The sequence below is a fragment of the Ovis canadensis genome, chromosome 5 (genome assembly GCF_042477335.2).
Source record: "Ovis canadensis isolate MfBH-ARS-UI-01 breed Bighorn chromosome 5, ARS-UI_OviCan_v2, whole genome shotgun sequence".
Classification (NCBI taxonomy): domain Eukaryota; kingdom Metazoa; phylum Chordata; class Mammalia; order Artiodactyla; family Bovidae; genus Ovis; species Ovis canadensis.
In genome coordinates, this window is record NC_091249.1 from 75,242,427 (window position 1) to 75,255,925 (window position 13,499).

General features: G+C 50.8%; 1 protein-coding gene across 1 annotated transcript in view; it reads right to left on the reverse strand.

Moving 5' to 3' along the window:
* Positions 1–11,748, reverse strand: part of CCDC69 (coiled-coil domain containing 69) — a 36,374-nt gene extending 24,626 nt beyond the window's left edge. The window contains exon 1 of the mRNA XM_069589970.1: positions 11,521–11,748. Coding sequence (XP_069446071.1) covers positions 11,521–11,568 — 48 coding nt within the window. The 5' untranslated portion in view covers positions 11,569–11,748. The remainder of the gene's footprint in view (positions 1–11,520) is intronic.
* Between the last annotated feature and the right edge of the window lie 1,751 nt (positions 11,749–13,499).

The window sequence follows — 13,499 nt, forward strand, 5'->3', positions numbered from 1 at the left end:
ATATGGTCGATAATTTCTCAGGCTTCCAGGCCCAGCTCATATATAATTTCTACTTGGTCTCTCCCCAGGGCTGAGTTAGTTCCTATCAGCAGCCTGTTCAAACGCCCATGCGATTAGTTCCCCAGTTACCCGTGCTTCTCCTGTTAATCCAAGGGGGCTCCTTGAGGACAGGGACCAATTTTGAAATTGACTTTGGATTTGATAACTGTTGTGATGCCCAGACAGTATTTCTAGGGATTTTGAGGCCTAATAGAAGGTCTCCTGTTTCAGGACCACCTGAAGCACTTGCTTAACACAGCTCCCAGGCCCAGTTCTGGACCTACAGAATCTGAGGGTGTATGTGTGGTCTGGGAAGCTCCGATCTACCACTGCATCCAGGTGATCCGGAGGCTCCTGAAGGCACATAGCCCAGAACTGAGCAGGAATCAATAAGCAACTACTGCCTGGGAAATTCCCATGGCAGGGCCTGGGCTGCTTTCTCCTCAGAGGTCAGGAGCAGAGTTCACTCTACAGTGGGCAAGGACGGCAGCTGGGAGGGGGCCACAGGAATTTCCCCGTCCAAAAGCAGAGTGGGGCAGGCCTCAGGCTGGGAGGGTCATACAGCTGAGCTCTGGAAGAGGGCTGGAGGCTTCCTGTGTCAATGGAAACTTGGGAGAAGAACACTATGAGGTGGTTGCCTGCAGCACAGAATGGACCTGGGAGGAGGGGGAAGGCCAGCACACCCAAGTCTCAGCTTCACTGTGTGAATTTAGGGAAGTGCTGTCCCCTCTCTGGACCCTCTTTGATGGGTCAGGGTTGGAACAGAGGTTCTCCTCACTCCTTATGGGCTCCAGGGCAGCCCTTTTACCAGGAGGGCTGGAAACAGGGCCTCTTCATCTTGGGACCGTGCACAGTTCTGGGGCCCAGCTCCTTGCTCTCAAGCAGACCAGAGCCCTGTTCTGGGGTCAACCGGAGGTAATTCTGGTCTGTGGCAGAACATGGTTTCAAACACAGAATCCAGGCAGAGCAAAAGGACAGCAGAGTGGCGGGGAGAGCAGCAAGCTTGGACTGGTCCTGGCAAGAGCCCCTCAAATTTGCTTGCATTTTGGAGGGTAAATTAACAGGAGGGACTAGTAAAGGTTGATCAGCCTTGAAAAGTAAAAACTGTGAAAAACAAAGACTCTGGACTCTGGCTTCAAATCTCTGCAGAACCACCATGATGTGAAGGCTGCTAGTGTATGGTCCACAACCTCAGAGGACAGGATGATGACCAAGGACTAGAAGTTTCAAGAAGTTTTAGTGCAACTTGAAGGATCTCAGAATGGTCCCAGAGATAGGCTGCTGTCTTGGAGGGTGGAGTGGGCTGGCGGTAGTGAGCTCTCCATCACTGGTAGCATGCAAGAAGCAAACTTCATTTTGCAGGTTGGACTGACTGATCTCAGAGGCCCCTAAACTCCAACAATCAACTCCAACAATCCATTTCTGTAAGATATCCTTGACATTTAAGAAGTAAATATCTCTGTTAAACAAAGTGTTTAGCTAGTGCAGGTGGTATGAAAAACCCACCAATAGTAACAGCGTCTCAGTGGGCTCTGTTGAGTATTATTCAAGTTGAATTCAGGGTGAATTTTCATAGTCTTATACTAAAGCGTCAGGGATAGACTCCTCAACTTCCCTTAAACTTGAGCTGGGAATTTCTTTCACCATGAAAGACTGAGGAAGGCAGAAGCAACTTGGATAGAAGCTGCCCAGCTATTCTCTACCTCCGGGATTCTACCAGGATGGAAGTCGAACCCTGAGGATGGCATAGCCTTTCCTGAAGACACTGGGTCTCACCTTGCTTTAGGAACCATCATGCCATCCTTTTCATGGCCCTTCAGGCATTGTGTGTTTCTGATTGAGTGGTGTGATTTATGGCCTCATTATCCCTGACTAGCTTAGAGAATTTCGTAATCAAAGGACCCTTGAGAGTTCACCAAGCTCCTCCACTGTCCCCATAAACTGCAGACCTGGATTCCCTTGGCCATGTAGTTCTGTCACACCCTCCTTGGCTGTGGAAGGCTTACTGGGACCCAGAAGATAGGGTTGGAAGGGACCCTGGAAACAGCTTATCCAATCCCCACCTTCTATTTCCAGATGGAAAAACTGAGGCCCAGAGGTGGAGTCGGCAGGGCCTGTCAGAGGGGCCACAAAGCAGGATCAGAGCCTCCTGGGAGTCCAGACTCAAGGCGGAGCCCTTCCCCTTCCTTCGTGCATACGCCAGATTGATCCAAGCAGTCCAACATTTAGGGAATTCTGAGCCTCAAGGACTCAGATCACACTCCTTTGCAACATCAGAGCTGCCTTTCCGCTGTCAGGACTCAGGCATGGGTGGGGCCCCGGCACAACTGGTTTCGATCTGAACAACCACAGGCAGAGCCCATTGGCTGAGGGTAGAGGCAGGAAGGAGGTGGGGCGGAGACCCAAGGGGCTCCCTCCAGGGCCTGGGGTGGAGGAAAGGTGGGGCCTAAATGTTCAGAGCTGTTGAGAAATGTTAGCCTTCACACCCAGACTACAGAGGCTCAGAGGTAAGAATACCACAATCACTGGCCTCAGCTTCCGCATCTCTAAGATGGGCAGAAGTATTTTATCAAGCAATGCCTGAACGTGATTTCATTTTCACGCAGCCAAGACAACTAAAGATTGACTTTGACTTGTTCATTTTACACATCACAGTGTCAAGCATTACCCAGTACCTGCCTGGGGACACACCAACGTGACCACACAGCCCAGTGAAAGGCAGGAGCAACCGCAGGTTCTTCCCGGCTGTGTCAGGAGGTCCTGCTTATTCTCCGAACACCTGCAATGCCTCCAGAACACCCCGAGTCAGGGGCGGATGTGGTCTCTATCCCTCCTATCTGACCAGGTGATGAAAGGTCTCAGGGGAGGACAGAACCACTTCCCCCCAAGCACCTGCTGAGACCGCCCACGCCAGAGAGTGAGCGCAGGGCCCAGCCCCTCCTGCACAGATGAGAGGCTGAGGCCTAGGGAAGGTTTTCCGATAGCCCTTCCTTCCTCCCTACAGCCCACCTTCTCCTGTCCTGTATCAGCCTCGCATGGGTCTGCCTGCTCTGATCTCCTGAGAGGGGCCAGAGCTGGCAGAAGCACTCAGCAGCATTTCTGGCATTTGGGTCAGCCGATGAGGGAGAAGGACCCTGAAGGAGCAGGACAGAAAGTGGTGTTAGTAGCCACCATGGGAGAAGAGACAGGCTGAGGATGCAGACACATGGCCGGATATCCGCCTGTCTTGCCAACCCAGTGGCAAACCCCGCAGTGTGAGTCCAGAGTCAGGGCCCTGGCTTGCTACTTGCTTGCTGTGTGACCTTGGGGGAGCACTCGCCCCTCTCTGGGCTTCTGTGTCTTCCTCTCTCGAGCATGGAGTTGGGCAATGGGATACATCGTGGCCCTTCTGGCCTTGATATGCTACGGACGCAAGAGAAGAGGCAGAGTGAGGTCATTCTGACACCTCACCCTCTATCAGTCCTGTCACGCTTGCTGGTTCCCAGCACAGCAGGGCTGGTGGCTGCACACACTCAGCGGCCAGCCCCCTCGTGCAGAGGGCTTCTCTGCAGGACAAGGCAGGAGGGGTACTTGCTCAGGAGGGCCCGCGGGGGGAGTGCCCTGAACCCTTCAGACCACCCTCTGTTCTTGAGCAGCCCCTGTGGGGAAGCTGTAAAAGGGGGGACTGGAGTGCCTAGAGAAGAGGAGGACATAGCCCAGCAGCCACCATGCAAAGTACAGGCAGCAAGCGCCCTGCCTCAGAACTGCCAGCAGAGAGAGAGGCACCTATTAGTGAGGACGATGGCCCCTGCAGGGTGCTTGGGGCAGGGCCACTTAGAACAGGGGAACACTGGAAACCAGCCTCACATCTACAACGGGGCATTGGCTCCACACACTAACGTATCAATACATGACACTATGCAAGGCCACTCATCTGTTTAAAAAAGCAAAGTAAGTATTTACCAACAAAGGTGGAAAGTCATTTGGTAGAATATCAATAGCAAAATAAACGATTTCTACTGTACAAACATGCACAGGAAAAACTACCTAGAAAAGCACACACCAGGGGCAGGCAGTCATCATCTCTGGAGAAAAGCCTAGAATTCTTGTGCTCAAGGAGGGGGAGCTGCAGTTTTGCCTAAGTTCTTAGAATTTTTAAAACAACGGTGTATTCAAGTTTGACTCGTGTACAAAGAAATGAACAGCAGACAGAATCAATACCTCTTCTGGAACCTAAAAGCAGCCAAGGGGTCATTTTACAGGTGGGGAGGTCAAGGCCTGAGTAGCGATCACACGGCAAGTTAGTGAACCAGGAAGGACCAGGACCCACTCTTGACCTCCGGCCCAGTATTCTTTCCTCTGCAGATGCTGCAGCTGGTCCGAAAGCACTGGGGCCGTGCCCAAGCACCTCCTTGTGTGCCGTGCTCCCTACTTTGCTGCCAAAGAAGAGGCGCTGGGTCCCCCCTGCCCATTTTAACTGGTGGCCAGGTCACAGGGGGGTGAGAGAGGGTGGGGAATCAATAAAACATATACACCTAGGGCTGCTGTAACATATTACCAAGCAGCTGGTGACTTGAAACAACAGAAATTTCTTCTCTTCCAGTTCTGGAGGCGAGACGTCCAGAGTCAAGGTGTCAGGTGGATTGGGTCAGTCTGGAGGCTCTGAGGGAGTTTCTGCTCCATCCGTCCTTCCTAGCTTCTGGTGGTCGCAGCAACCCTTGGCGTTCCCTGGCTTGCAGACGCATCACCACCATCTCTGCTTCTGGCAGCACGGGGCCTTCTCCCCGTGCTTCTCTGTCCACATTCCCTTCCTCTCACAAGGACATCAGCCCTTGGACTGAAGCCCACCATCCCCCAGATGTAATCTTGATGGATTATATCTGCAAAAGCCCTGTTTCTAGTAAGGTCATACTCACAGGTCCTGGGTGTACATGAATTTGGGGGGACACTATTTAGCCCATTACAGGTAACTTTTCTGATGTCACAGCTGTTTCCTCAAGGCGGGGGCAGGGGCAGAGTTGCATGGGACGGAGGAGGAATGACAAAGTTCATTGTACACTCTGAAAAAGAACTTCACTCCTGGGGAGGAAGGAGAATTGGAACTAGGTCAGTCTGTACATTGCTTATCTGGGGAGAAAGCATGGGACGTGGGATGTGTGGGATGGATGTATTATGAGGCGTTTGGCCTAGATGTTCTGGAAGATTCAGTCTTGAAAATAAAGTGACACAAGATAAATGATTTTTAGGGATCCACATTTACCTGGTGAGAGAAGTCGGATGGCTTGTCTGCAGGTGATGGATAGATTTATATCTATCTACGCTAAAGATGGATGGATTTTCTCATTTTCTCTTGCTCTTTCTCTCTGCCTTCAGTGGAGTCCTGGTTGGTCCTTCTGTGAAACCTAAATGTGTCACAGTACATATGTATGGAAGCTTGTATTGACTTTAAGCGGGATGAGAGGACATTATATTGTGGGTTGGACAAAAACCAGGGCTTCCCTGGTGGCTCAGCTGGTAAAGAATCTGCCTACAATGAGGGAGACCTGGGTTCAATTCCTGCGCTGGGAAGATCTGCTGGAGAAGGGAAAGTCTACCCACTCCAGTATTCTAGCCTGGAGAATTCCATGGACTGTATAGCCCACGGGGTAGCAAAGAGTTGGACACGACTGAGTGACTTTCACTTCACTTCATACCTACATAAAGGTCTAAATTACTGAAGCTACATAAAAAATCATGGCATCTGGTCCCATCACTTCTAAGCAAATAGATAGGGAAACAGTGGAAACAGTGACAGACTCTATTTTTGAGGGCTCCAAAGTCACTGCAGATGGTGACTGCAACCATGAAATTGAAAGACGCTTGCTCCTTGGAAGAAAAGCTATAACCAACCTAGACAGCATATTACAAAGTGGAGACATTACTTTGCCAACAAAGGTCCATCTTGTCAAAGCTATGATTTTTCCAGTAGTCATGTATGGATGTGAGAGTTGGACTATAAAGAAAGCTGAGCACCGAAGAGTCGATGCTTCTGAACTGTGGTGTTGGAGAAGACTCTTGAGAGTCCCTTGGACTGCAAGGAGATCCAACAAGTCCATCCTAAGGGAGATCAGTCCTGAATATTCATTGGAAGGACTGATGCTGAAGCTGAAACTGCAATACTTTGGCCACCTGATGTAAAGAGCTGACTCACTGGAAAATACCCTGATGCTGGGAAAGATTGAAGGTGAGAGAAGAAGGGGGCGACAGAGGATGAGATGGTTGGATGGCATCACCAACTCAATGGACGTGAGTTTGAGTAAGCTCCAGGAGTTGGTGATGGACAGGGAGGCCTGGCATGCTGCAGTCCATGGGGTCGCAAAGAGTCGGACACGACTGAGCAACTGAACTGAGCTGGGCAAAACCCATTAGCTCAGAAGCCACATACACACCAGTGTCCCCACAGTGTTTGGGACAGGGGGCTCAGTGCCTGGCAAAGGCCATTTCCTTTCACAGACCCTCTGTCCAAAATGAGTTAAAAAGTCCAGTTTGCCCTTCTCCTATGGATCAGGTGTCAGGGACCCTGCATCTTATGTACCCCAGTCACCCTGACACAAGTGTTTGGCCCCCACCCACCTTCAGAACCCAGCCAAGATGCCATCTCTTCTCTGGAGGCCTTCCCTCCCCCCACCTCTTCCCTCCAACAAAAAGGCACACTCTCCCAGGATTAGGAATGAAAACACAAGGATGCTCATGAATAACAAGGGTAGGAGTGGAGAGTGTAAATAACCAAGTGTCCAAACTGGTTAAAAAAGCCACAGAACATCCACAGAACCTTAGATGGCCATTAAAAATCACATTTCCACAGACTTTTAACATGCGAGACTGCCCCCAGCAAAGTATTAAGTATAGGGTTGGTCAAAAAGTTTGTTCAGGTTTCTCTGTAAGATGTTACAAACTTTTTAGTCACCCCAATAACTGTTAATAGAATACAATCATTTAAAATATATCCTTAATTCTGCAAAAATAGTCGCAGTCACATATAGCATACTAGTGAGGAAAACAGAAGAAAAATGACACTGAAGTGTACACAGAGGTGATCTCTTCATGGCGGGATTAAAAGCTATTTTAAAAGTTCTTTATATTTTACCAAATTTTAAATTATGCCTCAAACATTATGAATAATCACAGTAATTAGGTGTCGAGTGGAATCTTAGTATTTCCTAGTCCGAGGTTTGCAACACCTCTTCTATTCCTCCCCCCTTCTATTTCTGTCACAATCACATCTGACCTCTGCTTGAACTCCTCCAGGATGGGGAACTCACTACCCTTCTTCCTGGTGAGAAGTAGATTCTGGCTCCCCTTAGCTTCCCCTCACTGGCCACAATCTGCATTCTGGGGCCAACAGAGAACCAGGTTGCACTCCATGCCGCTTGACAACACTTCAGAGGCTGGAAGGCAGTGGCCAGGCTCCAAACTTTATCTTCGAAACCCCAAATGGCCTTCCAAGTACATTCATGGCCCCCTTCTCCAGCATCCCTGTTTGCTTTCCTTGGGTGCAGTCCAGGTGGTGATGTCCCTCACCTACATCCCCTGCTAACCAGTCAGTGTATCAGGGACTCTATCACACGCATTCTTTCACCTAATCTCAGAACCCTATGACTCAGGAGCTACATCACGTCTATTTTACAGATGAGGAAATTGAGGCATGAAAAACCCAAATTCCTTCCAGGGTCACTTAATGGTCCACGATGATGCCAGAACTGAAGCGGCACCTGGCCCAGAGTCTGGACAGCAGAGTTAATAAATGAATGTGCTCAGTCGCTCAGTTGTGTCCAACTCTTGGCAATCCTATGGACCGTAGGCCCCCAGGCTCCTCTGTCCACGGGATTTTTCAGGCAAGAATACTGGAGCGGGTTGCCATTTCCTCCTCCAGGGGATCTTCCTGACCCAGGGATTGCACTTGCTTCTCCTGCACTGGCAGGCATTCTTTACCACTGAGCCACCAGGGATGTCCAATAAATGAATATGTGGACTCAGTTCTAAGGCCCCAGCCCTTAGTGTCTATGGTTTTGGTTTAGAATTAGTTGTGCCCATGCCAAACTTCCATGTCTTTCACTTTGTATCTCTGCCTCTTTCACCTGGCCTGCTACCTGGAAGCACTCATGAAGAGATACTGACCCCAGAGAATCTGTTGCCAGAGGCCCCGCTCTGGAGCAGTACTGAGCCCAGGTCTTAGATGTGGTGCTCAGGGCTGTGGCATGGGGACCAGAGCCAAAGCTCTGAACCCTGGGTCACACGAGCACACTCAGAGGGTTGACCATGAGGCACTAGGGTTCCCTCCCTACCTGGGCCCAGATGGGGCTGGTAACTTTTTGGGGATGGAAGGGGCCTAAAAACCCCCATGTCATCCTATAGGCAAGTCCACGGAGGGCTTGTTTCCTTGGCCCCGCCCCTTCTGCCTGGCCTTCTCCTACATCCTCCTGATGTGGCCGCAACAGCCATAGTCTTTGTCAAAAGGGTTTAGGAAGGACCACATTATGCAGATGATTCTTCAGTATCTACACCCAGCCTGCTAGGGATCTCCACTCATTTTTTCACCAGGATTTCAACTTGTCACCAAAAGTCCCAGTAACACTTGCCCCCAGGTCAGGCCTCTCAGTGGGATCTAGGACAGCTGGTCAGCTAAGGCTACTGGCACTGCCAGCCACACGACTCAGCAAACCCTTAGGGCCTGGCCCCTGGGAGGGACCTTGAAAAGTCCTAGTGGTCAAGCCCCTATCCCTAGCCAGGGGAAGTCCCCCCTGAAAGCCTTGGCCTCATTCCTCACAGCTGGCTATTCCCACTCTCTGCAACCAGCACCATCACTCTGCTTCTTTGGCTCAGCCTCCACTCAGGCTGTCCTCTCTGCCTCAACTGGGTCATTCCTACCAAACCTTCATCACCCAGCCAAGGCATGCCCAGCCCTCACCCAGGAAGCCGTCCTGTGTCTCTCAAGGCTAGATGAGATACTACTGCTGCACTCTGGGTTAACTTCTAGTCCAGCTCTGATGTGGCCCTCATTCACACTCAAATATTTAGGAGGCACCATCTCTGGGCTCTGTGGAAGGCAATAAGTACCAACGGGGTGAGGGGGTGGGGGGCACGCAGAAAAACCAGGCTCCACTGCATGGTTTGGCCACCAACCTAGTGAATGACATCACTCCTCCCTGACCCTCAGTCTCCTCATTTATAAAGTGGAGAAGACCCTACAGCTCAGCCTGGGCTTTAGTGAGGTCGGCAGGATGTGAAAGTACTCTGTAAACTGCCACTCAGAGTGAGTCATTGTTATCGTGACCTGAGCCTCCTGGGGTCTGAGCTCAGTTTTTTACATCCCATCCTCAGAGGTTCCCTCTCTCCTAGGGGGCTGACAACCTGCTGGAGGTGAGCTTGGACGTTCAGGCCTTTTAGGGTTTGGCACCTGGATAAGAAACCAGGCAGGGGCAGAGCACAGAGGGATGGAAACTAGCATGAACTTTAAACAAAATCAGCTTATAAATCCTGCCACTCAGGGGCATGAGCCTGGCACTGCCGGGGCAGAAAGGCAACCCAAGCAGCTCTGAGGCAACAGGGCAAAGGCTTTAATGCCAAAGGGCTTTGGAATCAATAAGAAGCCACTGGAAGCACTGAGTAGGGGCAGAGACAAAGGACACTGGGCTTGGGGACTGGGAATTTGGGTTCTGCTCTAAGCTGTTCTCTGACCTCAGTCAAGACCCTTCACTCTCCAGGCTTTAACCTCCCAGCTGAATGTTGCGTGCATCAGCACAGGTGGTACCCAAGGTCTTTCCCACTGGGCTAGTCTCTGCTGACTGTACTTGCCCTTCCTTCACAGTTTGGGACAGGAGGTCCAGTTCAGGCTGTGCCAGGGATGGACAGGGACAGCTGGCAAGGCTCTCAGACAGGCAGGGGAATCCTTGCTCACTGTGGGCTCCTTTCCCAGACTACGGAAGAGTCAAGGCCTGGAACAGGGCTACTCCAGTCTCTTCCCGCCACCAAATAGATGGAATTCACCCTTGGTGGACTTTGCAAGCTGAGTGGTTAACACAGGTGCAGAGAACACAGGCTCTCTGACTCCTAGAAATCATCCTGCTCAAAGCCCTCCCTGTCCATATAGAGGGAGAAACTGAGGCACAGAGAGCACTACGGGCATGTTTGTGGCACAGCCAGGATTAACACTGAGAATCGATCACCAGCTTTGTTATAAGTCTCAGGCAGGTCTCAGGTTTATCTGTTCATCATCCCATCAGCCAGATTTCTGCTTCCACGGATGGAGGCAAGCCTCAGTTTCCCTCTTGGAGCCAGGAAGACTGAGTCAGAGCTCCATGAGGTATTTTGAACTGGGAATTAAGGAGGAGCAAGGATAAGGGGGAAGGCGCTGTACTTGGGACAACAGTCCTTTTCCCTGGACGAGGCACAGAGCAGAAATAGACTCATTCAGGTTCGGGACAGTACTGCATGCTCAACAGGCAGAAAAGCTTGGGCTCAGGCGCAAGCAAAGCAGCAGAGGCTCAAGTTCAGTGAAAAATGACTGACGAGTGTCACAATGTGGGGCCTCTCGGGGCCTCGGGGGACTGATCATCAAGTTCCTAGGACCACCTCTTCCTACCTGACTGGAGGGTAGGCAGTAGTAGGAAGAAGGCTCAGGACTCTACTTGAGGGTCTGCCCTTCCCTCTCTCTGCCTCAGGTTGTCCTCTGGCTCCAGGCTCTGACCTTCCGGGCTTGTCAGAACCCAAAGGGCAGCTGGTCCCACTGCCAGAAACCCGAGTAGTGTCTCCTGGGCCCTAACCCAGCTCGGAGGCCCCTTGAGGGAGCGACAGGAAGGGAGGGAAGGGCAGCAGGAGGCCGCAAATCTCCTCCCTGGTTGGCCACTCCCAGCTCCCCTGAGGACAGCCCACATGCACCGGCTCTAGGGCCTGAAGAGGCTCTAGGCCAGCGCTTCTCAAACTTTAAAGCATATTGTAGTCACCTGGGCATCTTATTAAAAGACAAGTTCTATTTTAGCACGTCGGGAACACAGCCCGAGATTCTGCAAGTCCTAGGTGATGCCGATGATGTAAATCTGTGGGCCATTCTGCCGCGCAAGTAGCGGCCCTAGAGAGAATCTGCCTCTTAAGGGCAGGAATGCCAAAGGCCCAGAGAGGTCAAGTCACTCGTCCATGGCCACACAGCGAGCAGCGCCTGACCAGCGGAAAAGGGCACCCGCTGCCAGCCGCTGCTAGACAGTCCCACCTCCGCCAGCTGGGATCAGGTGCCTGTCCCGGCCCTGGGGCTGTGTTTGTAAACTCGGCTGCCCCGCGTGGCTCAGCCCTGGGTCAGGGAGAGAGAGCCGCCCGGCCGAGCCTTACTCGTCTCCCTGCCTGCCGGCCTCTAAGTGTTCACCGCCCGGCATCCCCAGTACCCTCGGGGCGCCCTGGGTCCCCAGCGGCGGAGCGGCTCCGCACCCGCCTTCCTTTCCGAAGGCAAACTTCTCCGCCGGCGCCCTTTACCTTTTTGGGGGGTTTGCAGCAGCTCAGTCTGCTGTGTCCGCAGCCCATCCTCCGCCGGGGGCTCCCGGACTCTGCCTCCCAACTCTGGGGCCCCCAGAGAACCCTGCTGTCCAAGCCCTGCTGCCCGCTTGGCGCCCGCCGGCCGGGGCAGCCGGCGAGACCCTGAAACTGAACCTGGAAGCGCAGACTTGAGCCGGAGCTGGGGCGGCCGTGTGCCGTAAATACCCGAAAAGCAGGGCCTCAGGGAAGGCCGTGGGGCTCGCTGCGCTGCCGCCTAAGACAGGTGATCAGAAGCTTAGTAAATGACAGAAAACTTGGGTCAGGGCCGAAAATGTCCCAATGAACAATGGATTTCTTTCCAGACTCGCAGCAGAGAAAAGGCTAGGAAAAAAATTAAAGCAACTATTTAGTAAACACAACAGCTATCGTTTATCAAAAGTTGTTTCTGTCCTGGCTTCCTTGCACATATTATTTCTATTTCTTGCCATCTCCTTGCCACAGAGGTATTATTAGTTCCTCCTCTTTACACGTGAGGAAAACGAGGCTCAGCTATGTGATCTGCTTACACTCACCTAGCCACTCACAAAGCCCAGATAAAAACCAGTTCTAACTCCAGAACCTAAGCTTTCAGCCATTTCCCTACAAATACATAATAATGTGAAAATTAATTGTAATGATCTTTCACTCTGGGTCCATAACTCTTTCCAGCTCACACTCATCTGTAATATTCTACTGTATCCATTTTGAATAGAGGTTACCAATCACAACAACTCTGTGAGGTAGATAGGCAGATGCAGGGAGAATAAGGGACATACAATGTCAGAAACTAGGAAAAAGAACTTTTGTTTACCTTTGCTTTGTTATTAGCTGAGGTTTCTGGGAGTGGCAATGCAGGGAAACTTTGAAAGTCAGTGTGAATGTGTATGTTAGAAAATGATACACAGCCCAGAGACACTTGGAAAGATGTACTGATGAAAGGGACTTACGGTCAGGAATGGAAAAAGAACGTGAGACCCCAAAAGAACTTCCCCTCCAGAGTAGACCAATCACAGTAGGTTCCAAGAAAGGAAACTGAGGACACAGGTTATATCAGGTCCTTGGAAAGAAGAATAATGGAAGACGGTGATTCACAAAGTGTTGCCCCCAAGTCGACAGCATCAGCACTACCAGAGATCTGGTGAGAAACACAAGTGCTTGGGACTTCCCAGTGGTCCAGTGGCTAAGACTCCACGCTCCCAATGCAGGAGGCTCTGGTTTGATCCCTGTTCAGGGAACTAGATCCCACAGTGCCAAAACTAAGAGTTTGCATGCTGCGACTAAAGATCCTGTGTGCTGCAGCTGACTGCAGCTAAATAAATAAATAGAAATATTTACGAAAAGAAATACAAAAGCTCAGACCCCACCCAGACCTACATATCCTGAACTCGAGATGGGGCTCAGCAACCTCTAGGTTCCCAGGCCCTCCCGGTGATTCTGAGCCATGCTCCTGTGAGAACCACTGCTTCACAACATGCTGAACAAGTAATGAGGAAAGAGTGTCTACTTAAATTATCAGTGACGATGAAGCAATGCTCAAGATTTACTAAAAATCCAAACCAACAAACAAGCAAAAGACTAGAACAATCTAAATATCCAAGAAAAGGAGCTTGGTTAATAAATTATGATATATCCATGAAGATAGAATATCATGTAACCTGCTAGCATTCTGATAAGGATAAAGTTTTAAAATGTCATACAATGTAAAAAATTCATTCTTATTAAAAAAAAAAAAAGTTGGACTTCTGTGGTGGTCTAGTGTCAATGCAGGGGACACGCTTCGATTCCTGGTCAAAGATTCCACATGTCAGAGGCAACTAAGCTGGCGAGTCGAGACTACTGAGCCCACACACAGCAACCACTGAACACTGCAAGCCCTAAAGCCCCACTCTGCAACAAGAGAATCCACTGCAAAGAGAAGCCTGCTCACTGCAACTAGAGAA